This window comes from Xenopus tropicalis, chromosome 4, assembly GCF_000004195.4.
Source record: "Xenopus tropicalis strain Nigerian chromosome 4, UCB_Xtro_10.0, whole genome shotgun sequence".
NCBI lineage: Eukaryota > Metazoa > Chordata > Amphibia > Anura > Pipidae > Xenopus > Xenopus tropicalis.
In genome coordinates, this window is record NC_030680.2 from 52,671,137 (window position 1) to 52,683,634 (window position 12,498).

Below are 12,498 nucleotides of genomic sequence, written 5' to 3' on the forward strand. Positions count from 1 at the left end.
CACTGCTGTCCTTTGGAGCTAGGCATTACATTCCTGTGCTATCTGTTTAAAAGATAAATCCCGATAACCCATATTCCTAAGAGCAATATCACCCAGGTCATTCTCATGTAGAACTGGTGCAAACAAAATTTCTATATGTCAACTTAATCCATCCAATATAGGTATAAAGATGATAATGGGAAATCATGACCATTGGCTTTTGATTATGATGATTACAATGCCCTATGAGTAATAAGATATCTTACTCTCTGGGAATTATGGGTCTATATTTTTGCTAAATGAACAGGTTTTTGGATAATGGCCTGCTTTCTGGTACCTTGTACCTGTACAGGTTTTACCCAGGCTGGCATCAGGCAATCCCAGTAGAGCATGTGTTACATGGACTCTTTCCTCTCAGGTGAGCCCTTGCTGTACTGTTGGAGGAAGGGCTAACCACACTGATTGCTCACAGTACCTTGTGCTCCAGTGGTTCTTAAAAACAGATGAAACACTTGATAGAATAGCTTCACAGTCTCTTAAGTGGGTGCTGATATGAAGGTACAGGCATAAATCCTTACACAGTTACTTCAAATACTTTAACGTCTCAGATATTACTCTTACTTTTCAGGAATCTCCTACCTCCAATACAAGCCCAACAACAGCATCAATTAATTCTTGTGTCTCAGCTGGTCCTGTGACTTAAGGGATCTTTGTTCCACCCAGTGGCATAACTATAGAGGAAGCAGACCCCTGAGGGACAGATTGGCCTGGACCACAATATTTTGGGGTACCGAAAGGAGTGTTTAAATGCTTATTTACAAGATGACATTTATTTTTTCCCCCAGACACTTTCACCACCTGACGCCTGCCAACATCGTGATTTTAGACAAAGTTCCCTGGTACTATTACAAAAGAACACTTCTACCTTGGTACTGAATAGTACCTTTCTGAAGACCCAAACCAATACTGCCTTCAGAATTAAGCTTATAGGTTGGTATACACTTCAAGAACAGACGGGATGCTCTGACAGAGACTGGAAACTGCAATACTGTCATTAAAAAAAACTCCTCTTTAAAATATTACTCTTTAATATTTAATATTACTCTTTAAACTACTCTTTATAATATTAATGTACATTAAAACTTACCTATAGGTCATGCTGATTGTTTGTCGCTTAAAGGTCTGCTTATGTAAGTAATTGTTACCTAAAATTCCTAAACCTGACTGTCCCTTCTCAACCTGTCACAGTTTCTAATGCTAACAGACTGCTGGAGCACAAATATGGCTGGATCAGATAGGTGATGTAAAAGCATCAGGCAAATACTTTTAAAGTGATACTGACACTAAAAAAACTACTCTTCAACATATTAATTTACATAAAAATTTACCTATAAGTCATGTTGATAATTTTTCACTGATAGAGCTGCTTTGTAATTGTTATATGAAGTTCCTAAACCTGACTGTCGCTTCTCAGCCTGTCAATTATAGCTTCTACTGCTAACGGACTCCTGCTGCACAAATATGGCAGCCACCTCATAGAGGGACATGGGGCATCGTATAGGTAATGTAAAAGCATCAGGCAAATATTTTAATGGCAAAATTATAAATAGCATGTAAAAACAATGTTATGAAAGATTAATATATGGTGTCAGTATCTCTTTAAGGTCATAGCCATATATGTTTTCCTTTGCTTGGTAAAATGTTCCCAATTTCTCATATGATAACAAATCTAAATATTGTACCTTGGCATAAAATGTTGAAATATCTATCTTAGAAATGGTATATTTGCTACCTCCTCCACACTACACATGACCTTTTCATGACAAAGTCTTGAGATGTAAAGTAAAGTCTTGAGATGTAAATATCAAGCAGAGCATTTGGTGTTTTTTTGTATGTTTAACCAAAGTGCACTGCATATGAAAATTGGGTAGAACTTGTTGGGTGTATCAGTTTTAGTCTTATTATAATTTATTTTTAAAGAACCAATATATTATGCAGCACTGTACAATGTATTTGCAAGAATGCATTTGGCTTATTCACTAAAGAATTGATAAGGTTGAGATTGAATAAGGTGGTGAATTTTGTTATAAGTAAGAACGAAAGTGACCTGATCAAAGGTTAATTAAGCAGTAATAGCACATGAAAATATTTATCACAGTTATCATTCTGTATTATCAGCACCAACCAATGTACAGTATTTTGCACATTAAATATTGACAGGTAATTAATAGTAATGATAATTCGGTGGCATTGTCATATGATTTATTTCAGCAATGAATTCACAAGAGTATGGAGAGGATACGTTAGTTGTGAGTACTGTGCCTCCCCCAGAGGTACCCAGATGCACTATACATCCAGAGGAAGGGTCAGTGCTGAGCACTTTCCAAATCTCCTGTCGTGCTCCCTGTGCTTCAACAAATTCTTGCATCGGGGATGAGCAAGTCACTCTAACTTACTGCATCTACCCCAAGCCTAGTAAGTTCTAAACGAAAATAACCATCATTTAGGCTTATTGCTTGTCAGTGTCAACCTAAATTATGATAACCTTTAAAGGAAAAGTATCATATCTTCTCCAAATATGTAGCACTCATTTAGGTCAATAAGATGCAATGTCTGCCATTAGTAGAAGAGGCTGAATTTAAAAGTTATAGCACTGATAGCTAGTATAAATAGCTTTGTCACCTGAATTACCGCTGCTGATGAGAGCAGATCTGCTTTTCTCTGCCTTCCTCCCTGCAAAATACAGGCCGTTTAGAAGCGGACTGTATGCTAGGTCTGACTTTGCCCTAAATGCTTAAAGAGTTGCCTCAGGAAACCCGCAGCCTTCCCAATGAATATGGCAATGCCTGAATTTCGCCTTTGTGGAACCCAGCTTTAGATTTAATGTTCCAGATTTTTAGTTTTCAGATGTTTTTGCAAACAACAACCAGTTGTATAGTTATGGGTAAACCCACACATTTTCCTCCCATATCTATGATATTAATTTTAGTGATGCCAAAGGTGACTTCTTGGAGGAAGAGGGAACCTGTCAAAGAGCTATTTATTGATAAATTGTATAACATGAGGCAATGTTGACTTTTACTAACAATAACACAGTGCACGCCTTTATAGGCACCTATGTGATTGTTGCTTTTGGTGGATTTCAGACTCCCAGCTCTACTGTGGCCCAGATTCTGAGTTGCCATCAATTTTTCTGCCAATGGGAGAAAAAGAAAATGATTTTATTTTAAATCTCACTGTTACTGTTAGTAACATGTATGGTACTTCAGTAAATACAACTCTGAAGGTTAAGGTAAGAGAAATATGTTTACCAATACTTTTACATATATAGGAGTTCATAGAAGTTTGAGGCCTTGGGGCAAATACTGAACAAGTAACCTAAATGGGAACTAAAAATTTTGAAACTATGTAAATATATATATATATATTTTGTAAATATGCAAGAAGATCTACCTTAGCACTTCTTAATTTTCCTTTGATTAGACCCAATGTCATGGAACTGCCATGGGCTTGGGGATACTGCTTACATGGACATGATTCACAATGTTTTGGACATGTTTATTTTCATTTAAATAAATAATTATTTTAGTTTACTTCCAGCGTGCCTGGCTTCTTTCAACTTTTACTTTTACTCTGCTGTTTTTTCTATTGAATGTACTGTTATGTTTTTGCTATTTAATATGAGGCAAGAATTATGACTGTTGTTCTATCACATGAAAGCTGATTGCTGTTGTATTTTTCCCCCAGGTCAGACAAGATGAGATAAACACTAATAGTCAGACCCTGGTGTCTTTGGTGTCTGAGAAGTCAGCAAACATTTTAAAGGGAGATGGTGTTGGCTCCTCTCTGATCCAGCTCTATAAATCTGTATCCTCTGTCTTAAACCAGAAAATTCCTGAGGATAGTGACAGTAATCCCCTGCAGACAGAAGAAAAGAAAGAGGTTAGTAACATCTAAAGCTTATATTTATCGAATAGTAGAAATAATTGTCATTGGATAAATGAATTTTTGAAAGCATTATCAAGGGTAAATGCTGTATATGTTCCAAAAGAGTATATACATGCTAAATATATTTCAGAAGGGCATGTAAATGTTATACATGTTCCATAATCCTTGCCTGGGGCCAAACATGACTAAGTTGCCCATTGTGCCCTTATTTAGGAACAGGCTGAGAAAAGCTAATAGGATTAAAATGGGTATCTGTCAGATGCACTGGGGGCCCCAGACAGTCCAAAAACAGACATAAAGGATCATAAGAAACTGGAATGACCTGCACTTTCTGCATGCTCAAAGTCCAGAGGGAGGCAGGTTCTTGGTCACGTAGTCCTTACTTTGTTCAGTGAATGTTGTGCCATTAAAGCTAATAGGGCATTGCAGTGCTGTTAAAGTAGTAATATCCCCTTATACCATAAGATCAACTACAGCTTATAAACAGGAGTCTGGACCTCATCATATACACCAGTGATCTCCAACCAGTCGCTTGTGAGCAACATGTTGCTCGCCAACCCTTTGGATATTGCTCCCATTGGCCTCAAAGCAGGTGCTTATTTTTGAATTTCTGGTTAGGAGGCAAGTTTTGGTTGCATAAAAACCCAGAGTAATAGCCAATTATAGCTCTCATTGGCACCTCCAACAATTTTTCCATTTGAATAACGGTCATGGGTATAAAAGGTTGGGGATCCCTTATATACACACTGCATTGGGTATTTAACATATGTGGAGCAGAGCTAGATAATCATTACCGAATAGTTATTAACTTGTTGGGAATGGCACAATGAAACTACAAAAGCTTGGTTTCTAATAACTTAAGGCTAATGTCCCATGGAGAGATTAGTCGCCCGCTATAGATCTCTGCTACCACGAGCGACTAATCTATCTGAAATTGCTTTCCACCAGCAAGGGGAATTGTCAGTGAAAGGCCTACACAAAGCTACAGTTTTCCAAAGTTGCACAAACTTGCCTGCAGGAGGAAACTTCGCACAACTTAGGAAAGCCATGGGGCATTTCCCTTAAAGGAGAAGGAAAAAACTAAGTAAGATTTATCAGAAAGGTGTAAATACAGCCATAAGCACTCACAGAAAGTCCTCTATCAAAAGAAACACTGGATTTCTTGTCCTCTTTTTGGGAACATGTTCTTCGGTATCAGACTTCCTCTCTTTTAGGGCTTCTTCAGGTTTGTGGTACGAGTCTGCTCAGTTCTCTCCTCTCCCTTCTCCTGCTGCCCCTCCAATAAGAATGCATAAGAACTCACTTCCACACCCTTAGGAATGTATGATCTAAGCTTCCAACTGCTATAACTGCAGCAGGAAGCTAACAAGAGCAAGCTAAAATGGCAGCTTTCTTATGGAGCTTCTAGAGCTCTTTACTCAGGTGTAGTTAAGCTTTCTGCTGAATAAAAATAGCATTCTAGGTGGCACTAATGTGGCAAATCTATTGGTGGTAAAATGCCAAAATGACTTTTCTTCTTCTTTAAGACAAACTTATATAAACTTATATAAACAGAATTTTGCATCCTGGCACATAAAATACAAGGTCAATAATGTTAATAAAACATTTTATTAGAAACACTAACTGATTTTGAAGTGTGTCTCTCACTAAACTCTTCTGTTTGATCATTAGTTACGAGAAGTGATGCTTACAGCGCTCTCTGCTGTCAATATCACATCCTTGCACACAGCCCTTGAGATGTCCGAGGTGCTGAATGACCTTACAACCAGGAATGAGGAGCTCTCTGCTTCTGCCCAGGTGAGTGCAGCCATATTTTAGCAAACTATGAGAGAGATCATAAGGATATAGCTCCAATTGTTTTTCATGCATTTTAATTATTACAATGTTTCCCTTGATATGCTGTTATAATGTTGTGTATTTCTTACACAATCCAGCCCTATTTAAGATACTATTTCAATAAAGTGTATATATATATATATATAGAAAGAATGGAAGCACAGTGTTGTAAATGGCAACATCTGTCACAGTTTAAGATGTTTCAATAAGAAATTGTACTTCTGTTGTCTCATGCTATTTCTAATTTCTCCTATAAAGGTGGAAGCTAGCAGCGCTCTGAAAGGTATCAGTGAGTCCTTACTGACTGTGAGGAGTGAACCAGAGGAGACAAGGAAGGAGGCAGTACAGCATTTATTTAATGCTGTGAGCAATGTATTGGAAGCCACGGCACTGGATAGCAGCAGAATGGCCCCCGATATGGCTGCACAGGTTAAAAAAAAAGCTTTGTTGGTGTCTGTGATGTGTGTACAGTAACTGTGCTGAATACACCTGATAATGTTCTCTTGCTGTATAGAGCGCAGTCTCACTCCACTTACTGGGTGCAGTTGAAAACTTGCAGAGCGCTCTACTAATGGGTAAACTGCCAGATAATGAGCCTACCATTCTAACAGCACCCTCAGCTTCAATGTACATAAACAGGTTAGTGAAAAGAATCTTCAAAGAATAAATAAACCTCCAAACATTGTTTTGATTCTGTTGGGTAGAGCAAAAAAAAAGAGGTTCTCAAGGGACTCATAACAGACAAAGACAAAAAAGTAAAAATACTTTCTGCACATTTATACAAAGTAGTTTATATAATGTATATCTGTATAATATCTGCAGGAAAAATACTTATAGGTAGCAACTGTCTGGTTTTGTTTACATAATGCTTATATAGGTGTGCAGAGAACCTTGAACTTCAAGCCCCCTTTATCACTACTAAAAGCAACTTGTCTCAGATAGCTTTGCAAGTAAGGCTTATGGATACATGCTTTGCAGACTGTACATCCAAGGGTCTCAATAAGAAATATGTTTTGTATGCTTTCATTTAGTTGTACAGTTGTGCTTATGGGATGGGTGTGGGGCTTTTAGTACATACTCATATTTTTATTTACTTCTTAATATTTCTGGATTATTTTTTCAGGGAAACTAACAATTGTATGTGTTTACTTAAGCAACATCATAAACAGAGCAAGCATTGAGTTGGGAACATACAGTGGAGGAAATAATTATTTGACCCCTCACTGATTTTGTAAGTTTGTCCAATGACAAAGAAATGAAAAGTCTCAGAACAGTATCATTTCAATGGTAGGTTTATTTTAACAGTGGCAGATAGCACATCAAAAGGAAAATCGAAAAAATAACTTTAAATAAAAGATAGCAACTGATTTGCATTTCATTGAGTGAAATAAGTTTTTGAACCCTCTAACAAAAAAAGACTTAATACTTAGTGGAAAAACCCTTGTTTGCAAGCACAGAGGTCAAACGTTTCTTGTAATTGATGACCAAGTTTGCGCACATTTTAGGAGGAATGTTGGTCCACTCCTCTTTGCAGATCATCTCTAAATCCCTAAGGTTTCGAGGCTGTCTCTGTGCAACTCTGAGCTTGAGCTCCCTCCATAGGTTTTCTATTGGATTAAGGTCCGGAGACTGACTAGGCCACTCCATGACCTTAATGTGCTTCTTCTTGAGCCACTCCTTTGTTGCCTTTGCTGTATGTTTTGGGTCATTGTCGTGCTGGAACACCCATCCACGACCCATTTTCAGTTTCCTGGCACAGGGAAGGAGGTTGTCGTTCAGGATTTCACGATACATGGCTCCGTCCATTTTCCCGTTAATGCGAATAAGTTGTCCTGTGCCCTTAGCAGAAAAACACCCCCAAAGCAAAATGTTTCCACCCCCATGCTTGACGGTGGGGACGGTGTTTTGGGGGTCATAGGCAGCATTTTTCTTCCTCCAAACACAGCGAGTTGAGTTAATGCCAAAGAGCTCTATTTTGGTCTCATCAGACCACAGCACCTTCTCCCAGTCACTCACAGAATCATTCAGGTGTTCATTGGCAAACTTCAGACGGGCCTGCACATGTGCCTTCTTGAGCAGGGGGACCTTGCGAGCCCTGCAGGATTTTAATCCATTGCGGTGTAATGTGTTTCCAATGGTTTTCTTGGTGACTGTGGTCCCTGCTAATTTGAGGTCATTAACTAACTCCTCCCGTGTAGTTCTAGGATGCTTTTTCACCTTTCTCAGAATCATTGACACCCCACGAGGTGAGATCTTGCGTGGAGCCCCAGAGCGAGGTCGATTGATGGTCATTTTGTGCTCCTTCCATTTTCGAACAATCGCACCAACAGTTGTCACCTTCTCTCCCAGCTTCTTGCTAATGGTTTTGTAGCCCATTCCAGCCTTGTGCAGGTCTACAATTTTGTCTCTGACATCCTTGGACAGCTCTTTGGTCTTTCCCATGTTGGAGAGTTTGGAGTCTGCTTGATTGATTGATTCTGTGGACAGGTGTCTTTTATACAGGTGACTAGTTAAGACAGGTGTCCTTAATGAGGTTGACTAATTGAGTAGAAGTGTCTAACCACTCTGTGGGAGCCAGAACTCTTAATGGTTGGTAGGGGTTCAAAAACTTATTTCACTCAATGAAATGCAAATCAGTTGCTATCTTTTATTTAAAGTTATTTTTTCGATTTTCCTTTTGATGTGCTATCTGCCACTGTTAAAATAAACCTACCATTGAAATGATACTGTTCTGAGACTTTTCATTTCTTTGTCATTGGACAAACTTACAAAATCAGTGAGGGGTCAAATAATGATTTCCTCCACTGTAAGTCATGGAACCTGTATAAGATTTAATTTAGGAATCTGTATGGGTTGTAATATAAACCCAAGCATCTGTGTGTGCTATAGTAAAATGTGAAATGCCCCTTTTCCTACTTTGTTCTTTGTGGGTGTGTATAATATGTTCACCTTTATATACACCTTGAGTGGTATATTTCAATGCTATGATTTGCACCAATAATAACAAGAGCAGCAGAAACATGTTATGTTTTGTGGTTATCATTAATTCATTACTTTTTTATGGGTGTTCTGCAGTTTTTCTGAGGAAAAGGTAATACTTACTCTAACTTAGTCTCTTAATAACCTCAGATTAATTTTTTTCTGGTTGTCTTGTCAGTGCTCCAAGCAACTTTAAAATTGATTTATATTTGGTATTAATATTTTATTAACTATATTTCTATGCAGACTTACTCCTGTACATATTCTAGTCTGCCACTTAATCCACTACCTGTTGCTAACTTCCAAACTGGAACACTGAAGTACAAAACTAAATCGAAAACCACAAATAAAAACATAAAGACGAGTTGCCGGTTGTTTTGAATACCCTGGTCTACATCATACTAAATGTTAATTTTAATATGACCTGCCCCTTTAAAGGGTTGTTGCCCTCTTATGGCATCTATCATCTTCTTATAAACAGTTATTTCCACAATAGCATTGGGCTTTATGTGATTGTCAATCACAAAAGAAAATCTGTATTGATTAAGGCAGGGCTGGCCAACTGGAAGCCCACGAGCTGGATGCAGCGCTGGATTTCAAAAGCAGCCGCCCCTAGGCCGTCCCCCATTCGCGCCCCCTGCGCATGCGCGAACAAGCCCCCCCTCCCTCCATGCCGCGCCGCGTCGACTCAAGTGCGCATGCGCAGGCATTTAACTCCCTTACGGAGCAGTGGGGAGAAATCCCCACTGCTCCGTATTGGAGCAAAATTTCAAAATTTCGTTGCGGCGGGGCGGCATGCCGCCCCTAAATTTGTGCCGCCCTAGGCCCGGGCCTTTGCGGCCTCTCCGCAAATCCGGGCTTGGCTGGATGTAGCCCTCCAAAGGATTTTTATTGCTTCCAGTGTGTTCAGAGGCTCCATAGACTTGACTGTATGATATCATCATTTTAATTGAATCTGGCCCTCCAAATTGCTATTCAAAATATATAATTGGCCCACAACATGTAATTGGTTGGACAGCACTGGACTAAGTGAAAATATGTTTTAAGTTGGGAAGGGTTCAAACAAGGTCATGGGTTACCTAGTTGATTTTTGATATTTTTAAAGTGTAAACCCTTTTTCATGGCTGGAACAATCCCAAAAATATAGTTTTAGAATTTATTATCCAGAATTTGGAATTTTATTGATAATGGGTTTCCAACTATATTCCAACTTTTTTTTATTGGGTTAAGTTTAAAAGAGAACATTTGCAATGACAAATTGATTGTAACAGTACAGCCAAAGATGGATGATAACAAACTGATAACAGTGGACAGTGGCGGTAACATATAAGAGAAGTAAAATAAAAGGCTATATGTCACATACAAAACTAGCCAGGCCAAAGCCTCATTCTTGATAAGCCTCATTCTTGATATAGCTCCCAAGCCAACCACACTTCAAAAGGTCCCCATACACGGGCCGATAGATACATTCTAGCCGCCGCACCGATTCGGCTTCTCGAGGTCGCACAAGGTTGCTGCAGGAGGAAATTTTGAGCAACTTCGGAATAGACAAACAATGTGAAGGGCTTTTCACTGGAGACAGAATGGTGATGGCTATTTCAGAGCAGTTAGTCGTCCATGATAGCCGAGACCTATCGGGGGTGACTGAACTGTTCCATGGGTCCTTACACTTAGAATATAATAAGTTAACGAATTCAATGGTAAGACAAAAAAAATACCTTTATTTCCTCTGAAAGTTTATAAAAGGAAAGCATGGGATATTTTTTACAGGATCTTCTCCTGATTCTCCACTTTAAGGTTATATCGCTGGATTTCATAACATTTGCTGTAACTTCTCTGTAACTGCCCAGCTATAATAATTTTTGACTCCATGTTTTTCAGATATCTTTCTCATTTTAGCTCAGTGCCACTTGGTTTCTCTATCTGGTGCTCTTTACAGAGGAATAAAATGGCACACTAGACTGCCAAGGCAAGTCATCATGCTATTTAATGCTTTATTTTTTTACTTCTGCTTCTCACAGGATGAAGCCTGGCCACTTGCAGGGAACTTCTGTGAATATTAAGGATCCCAGCACAGCTGCGTTCACCCTACCGTCTCTCTCCTCTCTCAGCATCCCTATTGGAAATGAGGATGCTGTGGATCTACGGGCAAGTACTATTTACCTACATGCTTGCTATATATGTTACTAGTCAGTATATTTTGTTTTGCATTTTATTTGAAAGAATGCTTTTTAGATCATTGACTTAGGGGCCAAAATGGGATCTACACCCTTATGTTTAATAGCAGTTAAAAAAAAAAGTTAGAATTCTAACTTTCACCCATTAATAGAAAACACTTTCAAAAAGTGTTGTGGCGGGAAGGAACACTGCCTCATACCCAGTGTAGTGTTGCCCTTACTTTATGGCAAATGAGAGAGTTAATTTGCAAGATTAATCAAAAAGAAAAACTGCAATATTATATTATTATTTTAAATTAAATATAATAAAGAAATCACTCATAAAAAATAATTCACACCAATTTTATAAAGTTTATTTTATTAAGTAGAATTCTATGGTGATAATAAAGTGTTTGTCTGTCACGCACTGTATGAGAAATTGCCTTCTATATTTTATATAGCATAGCAGGTGTCCAAATTATAGTTCCTTAATTACAATTTAATTTATTATGCAGAAAACAATTGCATTAGCGTAGACATACAATGATCACAAAATCCTTGCTACAACATAAACTTCAGATAAGGACATCTGCAGCCCCATGCTACACTTTAAATTAAATATGCACCATCTAGTGGTAATAAAAAATATTTAAAGGGATACGGTCATGATTTTTTTGGTATACTTTTTATTTCTAAATTATACCGTTTACTTAACAAACAATTTTACTGGTGTGTAGACACCATCTCAGTACATTGTGCCTGAGTCTGAGCTTTCAGAATGAGACAGCTCTACACATTGGAACTGCTTTCAGGTAACCTATTGTTTCTCCTACTCCAATGTAACCGGAGGGTGATATCACTTCAACTTAGAAAGATGCCTTATTGCTATTGATTAAAGAAAAGGTAAACCTTAAAAATGAAAGTAAAATTACTAAGCACTTCTGCAATTTACATTAAGCATATTTGTATTTTGTTTAAACTCCTAATGTAATGCATTTTGCAACAATAGCATCACCTGCTGTTCAGTTCTTTTACAGTACAATCAGGGAGAACAGAGGGAGAAAGACAGAGGACTCTTCTGGTGTTGCTCTGCTCAGGAAAGACATGAGAAATGACATCTCAGGTTTCTAATCAGAACAGTTCTCTAACCTCTTTCATAACATGTTCTTTCTGCCGGTACAGTAAGGAAACTAGTCAGCAGGTGGAGCTGTTGTTACAAAATGATTTCTATTATTACAAGATGTAGCTTAAAAACAGCTTAATAGCTTTGAAACAAAAAATAATAATAATGTAAATTGCAAAAGTGTTTAGAAGAACAATTTTACAGTAATTTGTTTTTAAGGTTTACATTTCCTTTATTATAAATGTATAGAAAACAAAGTGAAAATTTTCTTCAAGTGGTGGACACTCAAAAGAAATGTTACTATTGAATCCTTGACATCTGCAACTGTTCTTTTTATGTTTCAGATGGTGAGCTTCTTGGTCAATCCTTTCTCTTCCAGTAACACCTTTGACATCAGTGGATCAGTGGGAGGCCTAAGTCTCACCAGTCCCGATGGCTCAGTCATCCCTGTTAAAGACCTCACTGAGCATATAGAGG

The 12,498-nt window shown here is 38.1% G+C and overlaps 1 protein-coding gene across 1 annotated transcript in view; it reads left to right on the forward strand.

Annotated features, from left to right (window-relative positions):
* Positions 1-12,498, forward strand: part of pkd1l2 — a 60,104-nt gene that overhangs the window by 18,994 nt on the left and 28,612 nt on the right. Inside the window, exons 13-21 of the mRNA XM_031900773.1 lie at positions 825-969; positions 2,251-2,454; positions 3,126-3,271; positions 3,727-3,921; positions 5,599-5,724; positions 6,022-6,192; positions 6,278-6,402; positions 10,764-10,890; positions 12,366-12,497. Coding sequence (XP_031756633.1) covers positions 825-969; positions 2,251-2,454; positions 3,126-3,271; positions 3,727-3,921; positions 5,599-5,724; positions 6,022-6,192; positions 6,278-6,402; positions 10,764-10,890; positions 12,366-12,497 — 1,371 coding nt within the window. The remainder of the gene's footprint in view (positions 1-824; positions 970-2,250; positions 2,455-3,125; positions 3,272-3,726; positions 3,922-5,598; positions 5,725-6,021; positions 6,193-6,277; positions 6,403-10,763; positions 10,891-12,365; position 12,498) is intronic.